General features: G+C 39.5%; 1 protein-coding gene across 1 annotated transcript; it reads left to right on the top strand.

The window, feature by feature from the left end:
- Positions 1-945: 945 nt before the first annotated feature.
- On the top strand, positions 946-11,537 carry LOC143026644 (uncharacterized). Its single transcript, XM_076187395.1, has 10 exons — positions 946-1,839; positions 5,129-5,398; positions 5,689-5,928; positions 6,171-6,273; positions 6,700-6,899; positions 7,185-7,385; positions 7,686-7,772; positions 8,004-8,194; positions 8,415-8,580; positions 8,857-11,537. The coding sequence occupies exons 2-10, from the start codon at positions 5,365-5,367 to the stop codon at positions 9,042-9,044; spliced, it is 1,410 nt and encodes a 469-aa protein (XP_076043510.1). The 5' UTR covers positions 946-1,839; positions 5,129-5,364; the 3' UTR covers positions 9,045-11,537.
- Positions 11,538-15,641: the final 4,104 nt, after the last annotated feature.

Genomic DNA, 15,641 nt, shown 5'->3' with positions numbered 1-15,641 from the left:
AAGCGGGTTTTATTTATTTTTTATCTAATCATGGTCTGCTTAGAACCCTAAAACTAGGCATCATGTATTTTAATTATTACAGTATATAATCATAATAAATTTGTAGTGGGAAAATAATTATTTTCTGCAAACCCTTAGCGACCCAATAAAATGGCTTGGCGACCCAAATTTGGGTCGCGACCCAGGGGTTAAGAACCACTGGCTTAGGGGAGGCTCCGGCTAAAAATGGCTATTTTCGATCGTGGGTACGAAATTTAGTTAAGGGAACCTCTTACCCCCAGATTTAAGAAAAAAAAAGTGTTTTATCGCATAAATACATAGTAGGGATCTTGCTCTAGATGCTGGTAAAGTGTTTTTATCGTACCGCCATTTTTAAAGGGTTTAAAGGGCCTACCCTCCCTTCCCCCGGTAGCCACATGCTGCGCACGACCATTGTTTACATACGTTTTGACCATATTTTACTCTATTTTTTTGCGTTTGATGCACCCATAAAGTTTTCTCTTACGTCCGGCATGCACGTGAGTATGTGCTATGAGGAAGTTCAGCCTGCACGACTGGCAGTGGCCTGAGCCTTACAAAGTAAAGGACATATACACGCTAGCTTGCCGCGTTCACTAATTTGCCGTGTGAAATTCGAATCTATTTTTCAGTGAAGAGATATTTGAAGATATTAGCCATGCCTAAGCTATCCAAACAAAAGGCACACTTGCAGAAGATAAGAACGTCTACATTAGCAACTCAAGGGGAGAAAGAACCCCAGCATCAACTTTGTTATCACCACCTCTGCCACCACCACTAATACTCCCTCCAGCAGCTCTCTCCCTGCCATCTACATCCACATCCTCAGCACTTGATCCTCTGTCCTCTACACCTATACCAGACACGTTGTCTCTACGCAAACAACTGTTTGCTAACAAGTGGCTACAAGGATGCCTCCTTCCCAGCCAGCAAGGCTAATCTGGCCCAGACCTGATTTACTTCTGGCTTGATCTGGCAAGATCTGGCCAGATGATGCCAGGTCTGGAACATGATCTGATTTATATCTGGTTCCACAGCAAATTTTGACATGTTTGTAGCGATACTAAATGCTTCAAAATTTATTTATTTGGGTTACTGCCCAGTTTTTATAAAAGAAAAATATAAAATCAATTTTTTTTAAAAGTTCTAGTTGCCTGCCATGCCAGATATGAAATCGACCTGGCGCAGATCTGGTCACCAGATTTATTTCTTCACAACTATAGCAAGCCTGGAAAAATATGCCAATGCACCAAAATGGCTTATATCGTCAAACAGGAAGTTGGGCGGTGTGTTTCAGAAGGATAAATATGGCCCTGGCGCAAGGCAAACATCTGATTTGGCATGCCTGATATGGATCAGATCTGGGCCTGATCGGAAAGTATAAAAAAATGGGCCTTTAGGCCAGAAAAAGCTGTCTGTCTGCATAAATGCTCAATCCGTCCCAATAGCCATTATATTTAAGTTGTAGGCCGTTGTCGACCAAACCTAATATTAAGACCAAATGATCAGTCACAAGAATTCACTTTCTCAGACTTGATAAATTGCATGTTTAGATTCAAATGTCCCGCCAAAAATACTTTCTGGTACGGTAGATTTGCCAGCAGCGCAAAACTTAACAAAGTTTAATTTGTTGTTATATTTTTACTTTATTTTAAAATATTTTATTTACCATTAAAAGTCTACCAAGTGAAATGTTTTAAAATAATACTTTACAACATTTTTGCTGCGGATTACCCACACTGTAAGCATTGACGGCCATGTTATCATTTCCACCATGTGATTGTGTTTGCAAAATATTCGTGAATTTCTGTGCAATCCTGTGTTCGTGTATTTATAATTTTGTATAATTAGATAGTATATATGTGCTTCAACTTACTTTTTGCATTATTTCTGATTAAGTGTTAGTAATTTTATAACTATTAAATTTTTTGCGTCCAAAAATCTGTGGGGGCGGCGCGTATTGTAATTGTGTGCATGTACAGTGTATGTGTATGCAGTATGTAGTACATGTACATGTGTACATGTCTATGTACTGCGGTCTTATACATGGTAGGCCCAGACTTGAGGTTTTTCGTATTTTAAATGATCAATACATGGGCATAAGAGGCTCTGGTTAAATTGAAATTGCATGGTTTTTGGTTTGGTGTATGATTATAGGCTACCGTATTTACGCCTATTGATAAAAATGTTGGCCTAGCAAGCCCGGTGGAATTTTTTGCCTTTTGTGGTGTTTGGCTTAGTACATGTATAGTAGCTTTTTGATTGGTTGTTGTTACTTCTGGCATGGGCTTTGTTCCCGGCTCGTATAAATTAAGACAGTCCTATACTTCTTTTATCTAATTGTCCAGGTAGGCCTACATAAAAAGTAGGCTCGCAATTAGTCTATCCTTGTTTTTCAAATAAAACATATATCTGGTCTCTGCCGGTAAACTGAGGAACATGAAGCGTGCACGTTCAGGTGATTCTATTTGGACCCAACGCAGGCATATCAAAAAGAATGTTTTAGCACATTTGCAAGATGTTCAGAATTGGGTAAATGATTATGAAGGTGACAATACCAAAGACGACGAAGTTTACGTTGACTTTCAGGGTATTGAGAATGAAGGGAAAACTGGGATGGCCGAAAAACTATCATATGAGTGTCCTCCTAACAGTGACATTGGTACTGACACAGTACATATTGCCACTCCTTCCGAGTCGATAGTCACTGAAAATATGTCTGCTGTCAGCGACCTACATGTAGAGAGCGACTGCGAGGATAATCAAAGTGTATGTTCATACGATAGCTGGTATTCATATGGTAAATCTTCAGCGGATTCCAGTAGCGATGAAATTAATGAAACATACGAAAAGCTCGACGATGATGAGATTAAATCAGCACTTGCTGTTTGGGCAACAGACTTCAGCATCAGTCATGCTGCTCTACATAGTCTGTTAAAAATATTGCGAGTTCCATTACCAAATTTACCCAAAGATCCCCGAACTCTACTTGGCACACAGACAAGTTATACAATTAAACAAATCTCTGGTGGGGGGAAGTACTACCACTTTGGGATAGCTGAAGGAGTTTCTGAGACAGTGCGCCAAAATCACACTTTTTCTTCAGGACTCCCATTGACATTTCACATTCAAGTTAACATAGATGGTTTACCTCTGTTTAAAAGTTCCAGGGCACAGTTCTGGCCCATATTGGGCAAAATTGATGAGTTAAGAGGAACGCCTCCATTTATTATTGGCCTGTTTTGTGGGGAGGAAAAGCCTGGAAAAATCGATGAGTATCTTGAGGACTTTGTGAAGGAAATGATGGAAATTGAAGAGCATGGAGTTTCTCTAACATTGTCAGAAACCGAAGTGGGTGTATTAGTTAAAATATCCTGTTTTATCTGTGATTGCCCAGCACGATCTTACCTAAAACAGGTTAAAGGACACACTGCTTACTATGGCTGTGAAAGATGTACACAGCGTGGGCTTTGGAAAGATAAGATTACTTTCCCTCTGACAGATTCAGATCTGCGTACTGATGAAAGTTTTAAGGAAATGGCACAACCCGAACACCACACAAACATCCAGTCACCTTTGTGTCAGCTGCCCTTGGGTATGGTATCTCAGTTTGTCCTGGATCCAATGCACCTCGTTTATCTTGGTGTAATGAGACGGCTTATATGGCTTTGGATGAAGGGTCCCGTTGCAAACAAGTGTCGGATTGGTACAAATAATATCAAGGCTATCTCTGATCAACTAATTTCATTTCATCCGTTTATTCCTCGTGAATTTCCAAGGAAATGCCGTTCATTGAGTGATGTAGATCGTTGGAAAGCCACGGAGTTCAGACAATTCCTTCTTTACAGTGGCATAGTTTCACTAAAAAATAACATCCCTGGGTTTGTTTACAAACATTTTCTGCTCCTCTTTGTCAGTATATACTGTTTATCAAGTCCAGTGTACCATACAAGCCATTGTGCGTATGCAAAAGAGCTTCTCCTCATGTTTGTCAGTCAATTTGGGAAATTTTATGGTAGGAATATGCTCATCTACAATGTGCACAATTTGATTCATTTGGCATCTGATGTTCAGCGATTTGGAACCCTTGATTCATTTTCTGCATTCCCATTTGAAAGTTTCTTAGGTCGTATGAAGAGAATAATTAGGAAACCCAATTCACCATTACCTCAAGTAATTAGGAGACTATCTGAAACGAAGCGGCGAAGGAATGGCACTAAGAAATTAAAATCTTCAGTTCAGACAAAATGTAGCCTTGAGCATGCACATTTTTCAGGACCTCTTCCATTTGAATACAGGAAATATTCCCAGTATAACAGTGTCCGATACAATGAACTGTATTTCTCCAAGAATAAACCTGATAACTGCATTGGTATTGACAGTCACGTTGGCCTAATCAGGAATATTATAAAATCGCCAGATTCAGATAATATTCTCGTCATTTATGAACCTTTCCGGTCAGTTTTAGATTGTTTTGATTATCCTTTGGTTTCTTCTCAACTTGGCATATATAAGGTATCAAACCTTACAGGGTCAATTAAAACTGTTTCTTTGCAAGAGATTCTTTACAAGTATGTAAGGCTCCCAAGTAGCAATAATAGTGATGTTGTCATTCCAATGTTGCATCAGTTTTATTAGGGCATGTAAAGTATAGATTGTTAGGTGTTTGTCTTGAGGATGTGACCATTAGGTACATCAGGTTGTGGAGTTTTTTTTTTATTTTAGAACTTTGTGCATTTTGAATCCTAGCCTAGCTGCCCCCACAAAAATTACATTGCTCATGAATCAGCAATTTTTGTAATCAGAGTTAGAACTTTAATAACGATGCATATTGGAGAACAGTATTACTTAAAGTTATTATATTGTCTAATTTACCTTAGCTGTTAAAATCATTATCACCCATTTATTTCCTTGATTCTATAAGTTGACTTGTACTGGCAACTTTTCACTTCGTTCATTGTTGCATTTCAGTGCACATTAAAAATCACAAGTGGCATGGCCAGGTGTTTCAAACAAACCACTTTCAGTGCATTAGGATATGTGAAACAATGTTTATATTATAATCACAATTTCGCATTAACTATACTTCACGACTAAGTTAACTTTACAGCAACTAATGCTGGCAGCAATTAGTAACACTTGAAGCAGAGCTGTTTTAGACCTGCCATTCATGTGCTCATGGTGACAGGCAATTTTGGCAAACACGGAAATGACTGTAATCACAGTAACTTGGAGTATCTGGCAGCTGGACTTTGTGTATAACAAACACCAAGTCACTGGATTGGACCAAGCCTTTGTACACGGGACCAAATAAAACCAAGTATATGAGAGTTAGAAGTCCCCACTATGGTGTTTTACCTTCTACGAACTGTTCATCAAGGTAAGTCCCATGATTTATGTTTACGCTCAGACATGGATGAAGGATATTTGGTCCTTTAGTCTGGGCTGATCCACATGTTCTAAATTGATCTTCATTTAGTAGACCTGTGTACATGCATGTACATGAGCCTAGGTACATGTAATTACCCGGGTACATTGTGAATGGTATAGGTAGGCTTACATTTACGAAAAATTAGTATTGATAGCGTGATTCATTTTTAGGATATTAGGACAATCTTCACAATGTGCTTGCAAAATTTATAAATCTTTTGTTTTTATAAACATTTTCAGATTGTTTTATGATAAGAGAAATGTCTGAAAAGATAGACTACTGCGTTGTGGAATATGCTGACACGACGAGTGCAAAGGGTGAGCTGGCCGTCATACCTTCAAACTGGTTAGATGGATGTTCATGTGCCCTTTGGCCACCATTCACAGACGCAAAAAGGTGTGAGAATGCTGCCAAGCGCAAGCTTCATCCTGGTGAAGAATGGCGCTCGTACCCTATAAAGCCAATCCATTACCGCAATTGTAAGTATTAAAGTGATGTGCAAAGCTTAAAGGCAAGCATAAGTTTTCATTTTGAAACAAAGTGTTCCTAAGAATCATCCTGACTGATTCTCATTTCGACCTTATTTACTTTTCCAAACATTCACTCATGTTATTCACAATTTGTTATGGATTAGCATTCTGGTGGATTGGTAGTTAGATTTGATATAGTAATTAGATTTGATAGATATATTTTTGCTTAATTATGCCCTTCAAAATTCCAGTTGATTGGAGTGCAGCTTGGTCGAAATTTAGGAGGCTAGAGGAACATTCCGAGGTGGAATCCACTGATGATGAAAATCTTGGTCGTTCAAAACGATCAATTAGGTAGGTTATGTAACTTTACTGAGGTATAAATTAAGTTTGTTTTCAGATATCGCCTGTAATGTATAAATCCGTCATGCCAATATAACAGATTTAATAAATTATTTAAATACAGGTAATTTTACATTCTTGGTTACAGGTAATTTTACACTCTTGGTTACTGTAAAGCAAGAAATATTTGCGCCATTAAAATTTTGCTAGTGGCCTGTCAGTCTCACGAAAATTTACTACATGTGAATATTTCTTCTCTTACAGTATGTCGATCCCCAGAGCATTAAATATAGACCTGGCTAATACTGGGTATATAAACATATTTTGAGATTTTTGCTTGACAGTGAAGTGGAATCCATCCTCATGACACCTGATTTTGGTGACACATTTATAACTATAGTATGCATGTACTCTAAACAAATTCTCTTGAATCTTCAGATCCCCAAAAAGGTACGATCCTGACAGTGCCAATATACGACGAAGAGGTCATTCGCCATCTCCTCCCATGCCTCCCCTTCCGCATACAAATAAGTATAAAAGAATCAGAGATCAGAATGTATCCGACTCTGAGGATGAAATTGATCAAAGTTCTGACACAACATCACTACCACTACCACCAAGTCCACCACAAGTAACAGGTAATTAATAATTAACAAGCAGAATAGACCTGGTAGTTCTTTAATCTTTGCATGGTAAGGAAGGTGTGAGTTGAAGGCCTTTTGTATAATATCTTAGAATTCAGTTAAAATTTAGAATCTATTAAAGACAAGATTCACAATCAACGTCAATTTGCCTGCATGTGTGAGTCGGCACCATAAGATATCATTGTCAACAATGTGGTAAATAAATGTACCGATACACATTTCAGATGCTATAATCAGACAATTAAATAGTTCTTGAGAGATTTTCCTATTGAATTTCAGGTCAACCTTTAAATGCAGCCTTATCAAGTTGCAGCAAATTCGTGAGCCCTCGTCCGCAGTATAATTCCCCGCGGAGCAGTCCAGTAGCCTGTAGTTCCCAATTGAATCCAATGAGTCCCAGTTTTAGTGGCGCAGGAACTAGGCACAGTTCAGTTGGCCTGTCTGACAGTGCACTACAAGCTAGACAAAGTCCAGTATCAAGTAAGTCCTTTTTCTGGTAAATTATATATTGGTTTTGTTTCTTTGGGATTTGCAGCTAAATTCAGAATTTTTCCTTCTCAAAATGCCATGGCTGTAAAATATCGAATAGAAAAATTCTTATACTAATTCCTGACATACATGTATTAGCAACATCAATCCCTCTCCGTTTCTGTGTGTTTTCAACAAGTAACCATTCCAACAGTGCAATTATATTTTGAAATGTATTGCGTCTATGTATAATATTTGATTAGCTGAATTCACAATCCGTGCTTAAAGATTTTATTAACTTCACTGTTTCAGTTAGCGGAAATTCGGACATAGAACGTACTACTACTGCTACTGGTGTCCGGAACCAAAACTTGTATAGTGCATTGCTGCCAACGTTGGGTAAGTGTACGGTAATTCCAAAAATCTAATACACCTCAAAAAGCCAACCCCTGTGTTTTTGGTTGATCCAGGTACATTTAGCAAATAAACAATCAACTGAAGAGCAATTACCAATTTATAATAGAGACTATTCTAGAGTTGGCTACATCTTCATGAATTTCTATGACTATACATTTAATGGCAATTAATGTGTCATGACTTATACTGGCATTGCCTACATCTGATTTTCAGAACGAATCTTCACTGCCCTCGAGGAAATGAAAGCAGAACAGAGATTATTGAAACGTCTAATTTTGAGGAAGTCTGTTAGCATCAATGAATCTGAGCCATTGCCAGAAAGTACATTGCCTCTCACTACATTAGAGGGCGTTTTTGATCTAGAGAAGAAAATGGTTGAAGAAAATGATCTGAAAAGCCAAATAGTAAGTTCACTCTATAGCAGTAAACAAATTGCAGGAATTATTTCACTATTTTATGCTCCTTGAACTGCATGTTTTGAAGTGACAATTATATGTAACACAAAATACAGTCGCATCGCATGGTATTGCTATACAATCACTTATCATTTGATATCTCCCGCTATTTACATGTACTTCCCAAATGTCAGAAATATTTTGCTGATGTTTATTTTGTTAATTGCAGATAAACCACCTGCTTGCTTATAATGGACGTACTGTCCAAGAAGACACAAGAAGGAAAATGGAGGAGGTTTTTACTACTGAAGTGGCCAGGAAATTTAACCTGTCTGGAAAGGGCCAAGCTGGAAAGCGAGGTTTCGCAAATCTCAGGCTTTTTAGAGTTGTTTTTGGTAAGTTCCGGAAACATTTTTGTTATTTTGTGGTGTAAGAAGGAATCCCTAGTTGGCACGTTGATTGCAGAGATATAGAGTGTCTAGGCTTGCTCGGTCTGATTACACTTATGGCCAAGAAAAGTGGTAAAGGCATCAGTGGGCTGAATGGACGCATCATAATTACTCCCATCACATCAATTTGTTTTGGACCACACCCTACCATATTGATAGGTTACAAAATGCAAAATTATCATCCATTTGCCCCTTCAAGATCTTGTTTATCTCTTTTTCCAGATGCCCTGAGGAGATCCCACCCTAACGCCACTGACAAAGACTACCGAACTGCCCTCACTAGCTGGTTTGACCAGGCAAAGGATCGTGATGGTGGCAGAAAAGAACGGGGCACACGTAGATTGGAGACCCGAGTGGATCAGCCAGAGGCGGCTGAAAATGCCGGCGGAGAGCAGATCGAAAGGGACTAGGTTTCTATTTGAAGTGAGTTTGGAGCATTTTGTGTACCCAGGTTTTTGGCGTAAAGGGGCTGAGCAGAAATAATGGATGGTGCAATTTGTGTAGCACATTGAAACTACAAATGGATCCTAAGAGCATGACTGGTCGTCCACAGGAAATTGTGTGCTGCAATTGATTATTTAGTTAGTTTTTGGTCCCTGGAATTTTCTCCCAATTTATTGCAAACAATCATCAAATTAGGCAACCTGTGTTTTTGCAGTTCTACGCTAATTTTATAAATCCTTATTTTTGCCCATCCCCATTGACCATTTTCCTAGGCATCAACACTTATCATGTGATGTTAAAATGGAAACCTGATCAAGTAGGCCTATTTCAAAACAAAATTTAAACGTTAATTATTCAATTTCTGTCAAAACAACATCTGTGTAATAATGAAATGTGGTGGTGGTGGCAGGAAATCAAATCCAAGTGTGGCACTGACAGAAAAAGTACATGTAGACACCAGGGGCACAGTTGCAGAGCCTCCTCTGTGTCAGTACTACATACATACATACATATACCAAGGCTTTTTCCCCCTTTCAAGGGAGGTAGCCTAAAAGGGAAAGGCATAAAAACACTCCCACCCATTTCATCCCTAGATACACTCCACACCCCTCCCACCCTCCCTCTCATCTGAGCACCTCCTGGATGACGGGTCATCCCTGCACCCTGCCCACCGCCCTGGGTCAGAAGCAGTGTCGCAAGACACAGCACATCCACAGGAAGGCCGCTTCATTCAATCGGCGACCCCCCCTCTCCGTCCCCCCTTGCATATAAGGAGAGGACGGGGAGAAATCCCTTCGGGCTGCGTCAAAATTTACTCACACATTCCTCCTCATGCAATCACAACATCATCCATATACAACCATTCTCCACTCACCTCTGTCTTCCGTCCTCTCCCTTCCTCAACAGACATTCCCCTCTTCCCCAAAGCCCCCTTCACCCCATCCATCCACCTCATCCTAGGACGTCCCCTCATGTTCACTCCCTCCACATCTGCCTTCCACACCTCTTTTACTAGTCTTTCTTCACTCATTCTTTCCATGTGTCCAAACCATCCTAATATTCTTTCATCAACCCTATCTCCCAAATCCTTTTTCACCCCTGTTCTCCTCCTCACCTCCTCATTTCTCACTCTATCCAGCCTAGTAACCCCCACCATACTTCTCAGACACCTCATCTCAAACGCATTCAAACTCCTTCTCTCTTCTTCTCTTATGTTCCACGTTTCTGCCCCATACAGTGCTGTTGGCACAATCACTCCTTCATACAGTCTCCTCTTCGCATCCATTCCCAAATGTCTATTCCTCATTACACGCTTTAATCCACCAAGGCATTTACTCGCTTCTCTCAATCTACATTCTACCTCCACCTTCACTCCACCTTTTCCTGCTACACTTGCACCCAAGTATCTAAAACTATCCACTTCCTCCAGTCGCTCTCCCTTAATGTTCACTTCCAGTCTACTGCCACTTTCACCCCTTGTACATCTCATCACCTTACTTTTACCCACATTTATCTTTAGCTTTCTTCTATCACATACTCTCCCAAACTCTGCCACCAGCTTCCTCAATCCCTCCTCTGACCCTGCCACAAATGCAGTGTCGTCTGCAAACAACAGCTGGCTCACCTCCCACTTTTCTCTATTTTCTTTAACCATCTCCAATCCCTGACCCACTACCCTAGCATTCACCTCTCGCACCACCCCATCCATGTATAAGTTGAACAGCCAGGGCGACATAACGCATCCTTGACGAAGTCCCACCTTTACTTCAAACCACTCACTCTCTCCATTTCTAATCCTGACACAAGCTCTACTACTCTCATAAAAACTCTTGACAGCTCCCAAAAGCTTTCCTCCTATCCCATAAATCTGCATAACCTCCCACAGTGCCTTTCTGTCTACCCTATCATAAGCCTTTTCCAGATCCATAAAAGCCCAAAAAACATCCTTCCCCTTTCCTATAGCTTTCTCACATATCTGTCTTACCACAAAGATCTGATCTACACAACCTCTACCTGTCCTAAATCCACACTGTTCCTCACCAATTACTCCTGTTCCTCTCCTAATCCTCTCAATTAAGATCCTCCCATAAGCCTTCCCTACTACACTTAACAGGCTAATCCCTCTGAAACTACTACATTCACACTTGTCCCCTTTTCCTCTTGTGTCAGTACTACTTGCATATAAGCGCCAGTCTCGGATTAGTTTCGCCAGTATCACATTGTCTCATTTACATAAATTCTATCGACTGTAAATTAATTTACATGTATATTGTACTAGGTTGATTTTTTTTATCTTTTTCTTAATTTTCATGCAATGCCATGCCATTCCATATTTGTGAGAAAAATTGTTTTTTAGTGTAATTAGGCCTATTATACTGCAAGGAAGGTTTAGCTTTTATGGAAATTCCAAATTAAGGTACCGGTAGCAATACTCTGTACATGTAACGAAAATTTTTAACTGGTCCTGTTTTAATTAAATGTGTTATGAATAAAATATATTTTTGTTTAAAAGTATCTTTTTTTTGTTTCATTGACAACTCATATCATCGCCCCTCCCTCTTCCATTGCTACTACTGGAATGCGACTTTCTCAACTCAATTTGATACAAATCATTAATGGTCTGGATTAGAACAGATGCGACATGGAACTCCACATCTGGGCCAGGTCTGGTGGCCACTGTGGAAGATCAAACCATACCTGGCACCACCTGGTGTAGACCTGGTGAGATTATAATGCCAGATCATTGCCAGACCTGGATGACTTGATCAGAGCCAGATCAGATGGAGTGTGCAAGACCAGAACTGGTCCAGATCTGGATGCCACATCTGGTCAAGATCTGTTTTTTCTGTGTCAACAGATCTGGTTGAGATCTGGACCAGATTAACTTTGCTGGCTGGGTTGTTGCAACACCTTGGGTTTAGAGTCTCAAACCTCACAGTGATGTCCCTGATGCAGCAAGAGCCTGTTCCAACACCAGAAAGGAAACCCAAGAAAAGAAAGAGAGCTGAATCCCAGCAATCAGACTACCTTGCTGGGTCATTCTAGACCAAGAACTCAAACTTTGCGACAAAGAGTGAGGTGGCGGCTTATGAGACCCTAACTTTGAGTGAATAATATCCTACACTGTAGGAGGGTAAAAATTGCCTGAGTTACTAGAAAGATGCAAAATCATCATGAAAATACAATGGAACCTGTTTTCAATGGGTCTTAGGAGGTCCAATGTAAAATTTAGTCAAACTAAGGAAAAAAACAAACTTTAACACTCGTTTCTAAAAAACGTAAGTTTTTGATACACAAAGTCTATCTCCTCCCTCAATTTTCAACCGATTTTTGCATATGAGGTCTCTATTAATAGCTAGATAGATGACAAAAAATTAAATAGAGTTTTTTGCATATGTTAGATAGAATTTTTTTAATAACGTGTCAAAGTCAAAGTTTTGCGTTTTTTTCGATATTTTTTTTTTTCCCTCGGCGTTAAACAAAGATATTAAAAAAACTTTCATTATATATATATATATATATATATATATATATATATATATATATATATATGTATATATATATATATATATATATATATATATATATATATATAAGCCCACCCTTTTTATATATTTTTTTATTCTTTTTTTTCCTTTAAGTAATAACTTTTTTTTTTACTTGCTTTTCTTGTTTTGAAACTTTGCGAATTGTTAAAGCTTTTGCTTTGGCCTCTCTCCGTTCCTTTCTAGCCTCCTTCTTCTTCATTCGTTCTTCTTCTTCTTCTTCGAGTTCTTCTTCTTCTTCTTCTTCTTCTTCGAGTTCTTCTTCTTCTTCGAGCTCTTCTTCTTCTTCGAGCTCTTCTTCTTCTTCTTCCTCTTCTTCGAGTTCTTCGAGTTCTTCTTCAAGTTCTTCTTCTTCTTCGAGTTCTTCTTCGAGTTCTTCTTCTTCTTCGAATTCTTCTTCGAGTTCTTCTTCTTCGAATTCTTCTTCTTCTTCTTCGAGTTCTTCTTTTTCGAGTTCTTCTTCTTCGAGTCCAACTTCTTCTTCTTCGAGTTCTTCTTCTTCTTCTTCTTCTTCTACTTCGAGTTCTTCGAATTCTACTTCTTCTTCTTCTTCGAGTTCTTCTTCTTCTTCTTCTTCTTCTTCTTCTTCTTTGAGTTCTTCTTCTTCTTCTTCTTCGAGTTCTTCTTCTTCTTCTTCTTCTTCTTCTTCTTCTTCGAGTTCTTCTTCTTCTTCTTGTTTTTCTTCTTCTTCTTCGAGTTCTTCTGTAGTGACGCAGCCACAGGCGGTCACACACTTCCCATAGTTGGCAAGAGGTGAATATGAGCTAGCCAATCAGGAGCCAGCAAATGGTTCTTGAGCGGCTAGCGACCTCTCTTGCCAACTACGCTGAGCCGCGAGCGACCCTTAAATAGGGCAGCGGCGGCCAGTCAGGGCAGAATAGTAGTAGCCACGGCAGCAGCAACAACACCTCGTCCAGTCTTGTAGCAGTCCCATCGAGCCTCGTCGTCATCAGCCGCCACCGCCTCTGACGTTAGGCTCACCGTCCAGCTACGACTGATCAGATCCACTAAGCAGTGGCTATTACTTGTGGTTGTTTTACCAAAGAGATTAGAATAAGAGACCAAAGTGAATTTCATTTTTCCTGGCTTGTTCGAACCAAACCACTACAAATTGGTGACTCCGGAGTGACCACACGTTTTGGGCGAGTGATACGAAGGCCACACCGATTCAACCACGTCGCGCGCGTCGCTCCCTATCTCCCTCGACGCCCGCTCTCGAAGAGAGGGGGAGTGGTGTAGTGACGCAGCCACATAGTGACGCAGCCACAGGCGGTCACACACTTCCCATAGTTGGCAAGAGGTGAATATGAGCTAGCCAATCAGGAGCCAGCAAATGGTTCTCGAGCGGCTAGCGACCTCTCTTGCCAACTACAATTGTAAGAGGAGATAGGATTTGAAAGAAGCCCAAAAATATGGTATTTTTTACGTTTTTTATTAAAAAATAAAAAACTACTGGTCAGGTCTGAATAAAACTCAAGCTGTGAAGGTTTCCTCAGACCTAAATATCATACAGAAACAATCAGCAAGATCCTTCAGAAAAAAAAAAAAAAAAAAAAAATTGGGTGGGGGGTCCCCTTAAGCATCACAAATGCTTGTTATCAAGGTCTGTCAGACGTATGATTTGAAGTGAAAACCTAAATGGCAAATACCATAAAAATGCACATAAGTCATAAGTCCATATTTGATTAGAAAAAGTTGTTTACAAAAGCTTTGATATTGTGCTGTCTACGTTTGTTTACATATATCGTCGAGTTGACGTGTGTAATTTACGTTTTATTTCCATTTTATTGTGTTACCATTATAGTTATGGGTCTTAATAATGTGAAAAAGCATATGAAACGTATGCGTTGTATAAGGAAAGAAAACCGAGAGAGATTGTTACAAGTGCGTGTAGACACGCCCACCACATCAGCTGATTTTGTCACCCGAAGCATCAGGTTCTGTTCCATCAACTTCTGTTCCATCAACTTCTACACCTTTCAAGAATCAAGAGGACAGGAAAAGCACAAATACGTAAAGAAACACTCGCCAATAAAAGTGATGAAAAAGAAGAAGAGAGGAGGAGGAGAGAGAGAAAGAGAAAGAGAGAGAGGATGAATCTATACATTTTGCAGCTACCAAAAACAAGTAGTGATGGGAAAGGATGCAACAACAATTGTTCCAAAAAAAAAAGTCACCTAAACATAAAACTTGATATGATGCAATCAAGAAAGTGAAAGCAGTGTATCGTTCTCTTGTTCGAGACGATGATTTGCAGAAGTTGCTTCAGGGTTATACTCAAAATGCTAGTGAAAGTTTCCATTCAAAAATCTGGGCTAGGGCCAGCAAAGGGAAGCTGTTGGGACTGTCAAAGCTGCATTTTATTGCAAGAAGTGCAATTCTAAGCCATAGCTTTGGCTACCAGGAAGGCTCTATATTGAAAGAACTCAAGCTCGGGTCACAGGCACTTGACAGAAGCCTAAGCAAGATAGAGAAAAGAAGGCTATTATCTTCAGAAAGAGGACCCAGTAAGAAGAGCAAGAAGATGAGAGCAACAATAGACAAAAGAGACTACTCTGCATGAGGGTTCTAAGAAAAACTAGGCAACAGTGAGGAATGTGGGCAGTTCCGATACCCTCTGAAGTAATACTCTTCCCGGGTGGGTAGGGGGGGACCAAGTGCTTTTCTTGAACCCTAGAGCCAAAATATGAGAGATCCAGTCTTTTCTATACAAAAATAAGTAAGACAGTAGTCGTAATAGAGTATTCAGCATAGCATTAATTGGTTTTGAGAACAAAATCAGTGTAAAAATGGTTTCAGAATCTTTAATTGGCCGTATCTCAAAACTAACTTTTTTTATTATAAAGTGCCACAACTTCTTTATTTACCGTTCACATTCCATGAAATTTAAGGTGCAATAACTATGGCTATCTCCGATGATAAATAAAGAGCCAAAGTTTTTTAAATATTGATTTTTTTCTTCATTTTTTTTACGTGAAAAATGATAAAAAAAATTACATGGAAGTAGACGACCCCCAA

The sequence above is a fragment of the Oratosquilla oratoria genome, chromosome 6 (assembly GCF_046742065.1).
Source record: "Oratosquilla oratoria isolate Oo_2021 chromosome 6, ASM4674206v1, whole genome shotgun sequence".
Classification (NCBI taxonomy): Eukaryota; Metazoa; Arthropoda; class Malacostraca; order Stomatopoda; family Squillidae; genus Oratosquilla; species Oratosquilla oratoria.
Note: the sequence above shows the minus strand (reverse complement) of the source record. Positions and strands in the feature narration are given on the sequence as shown.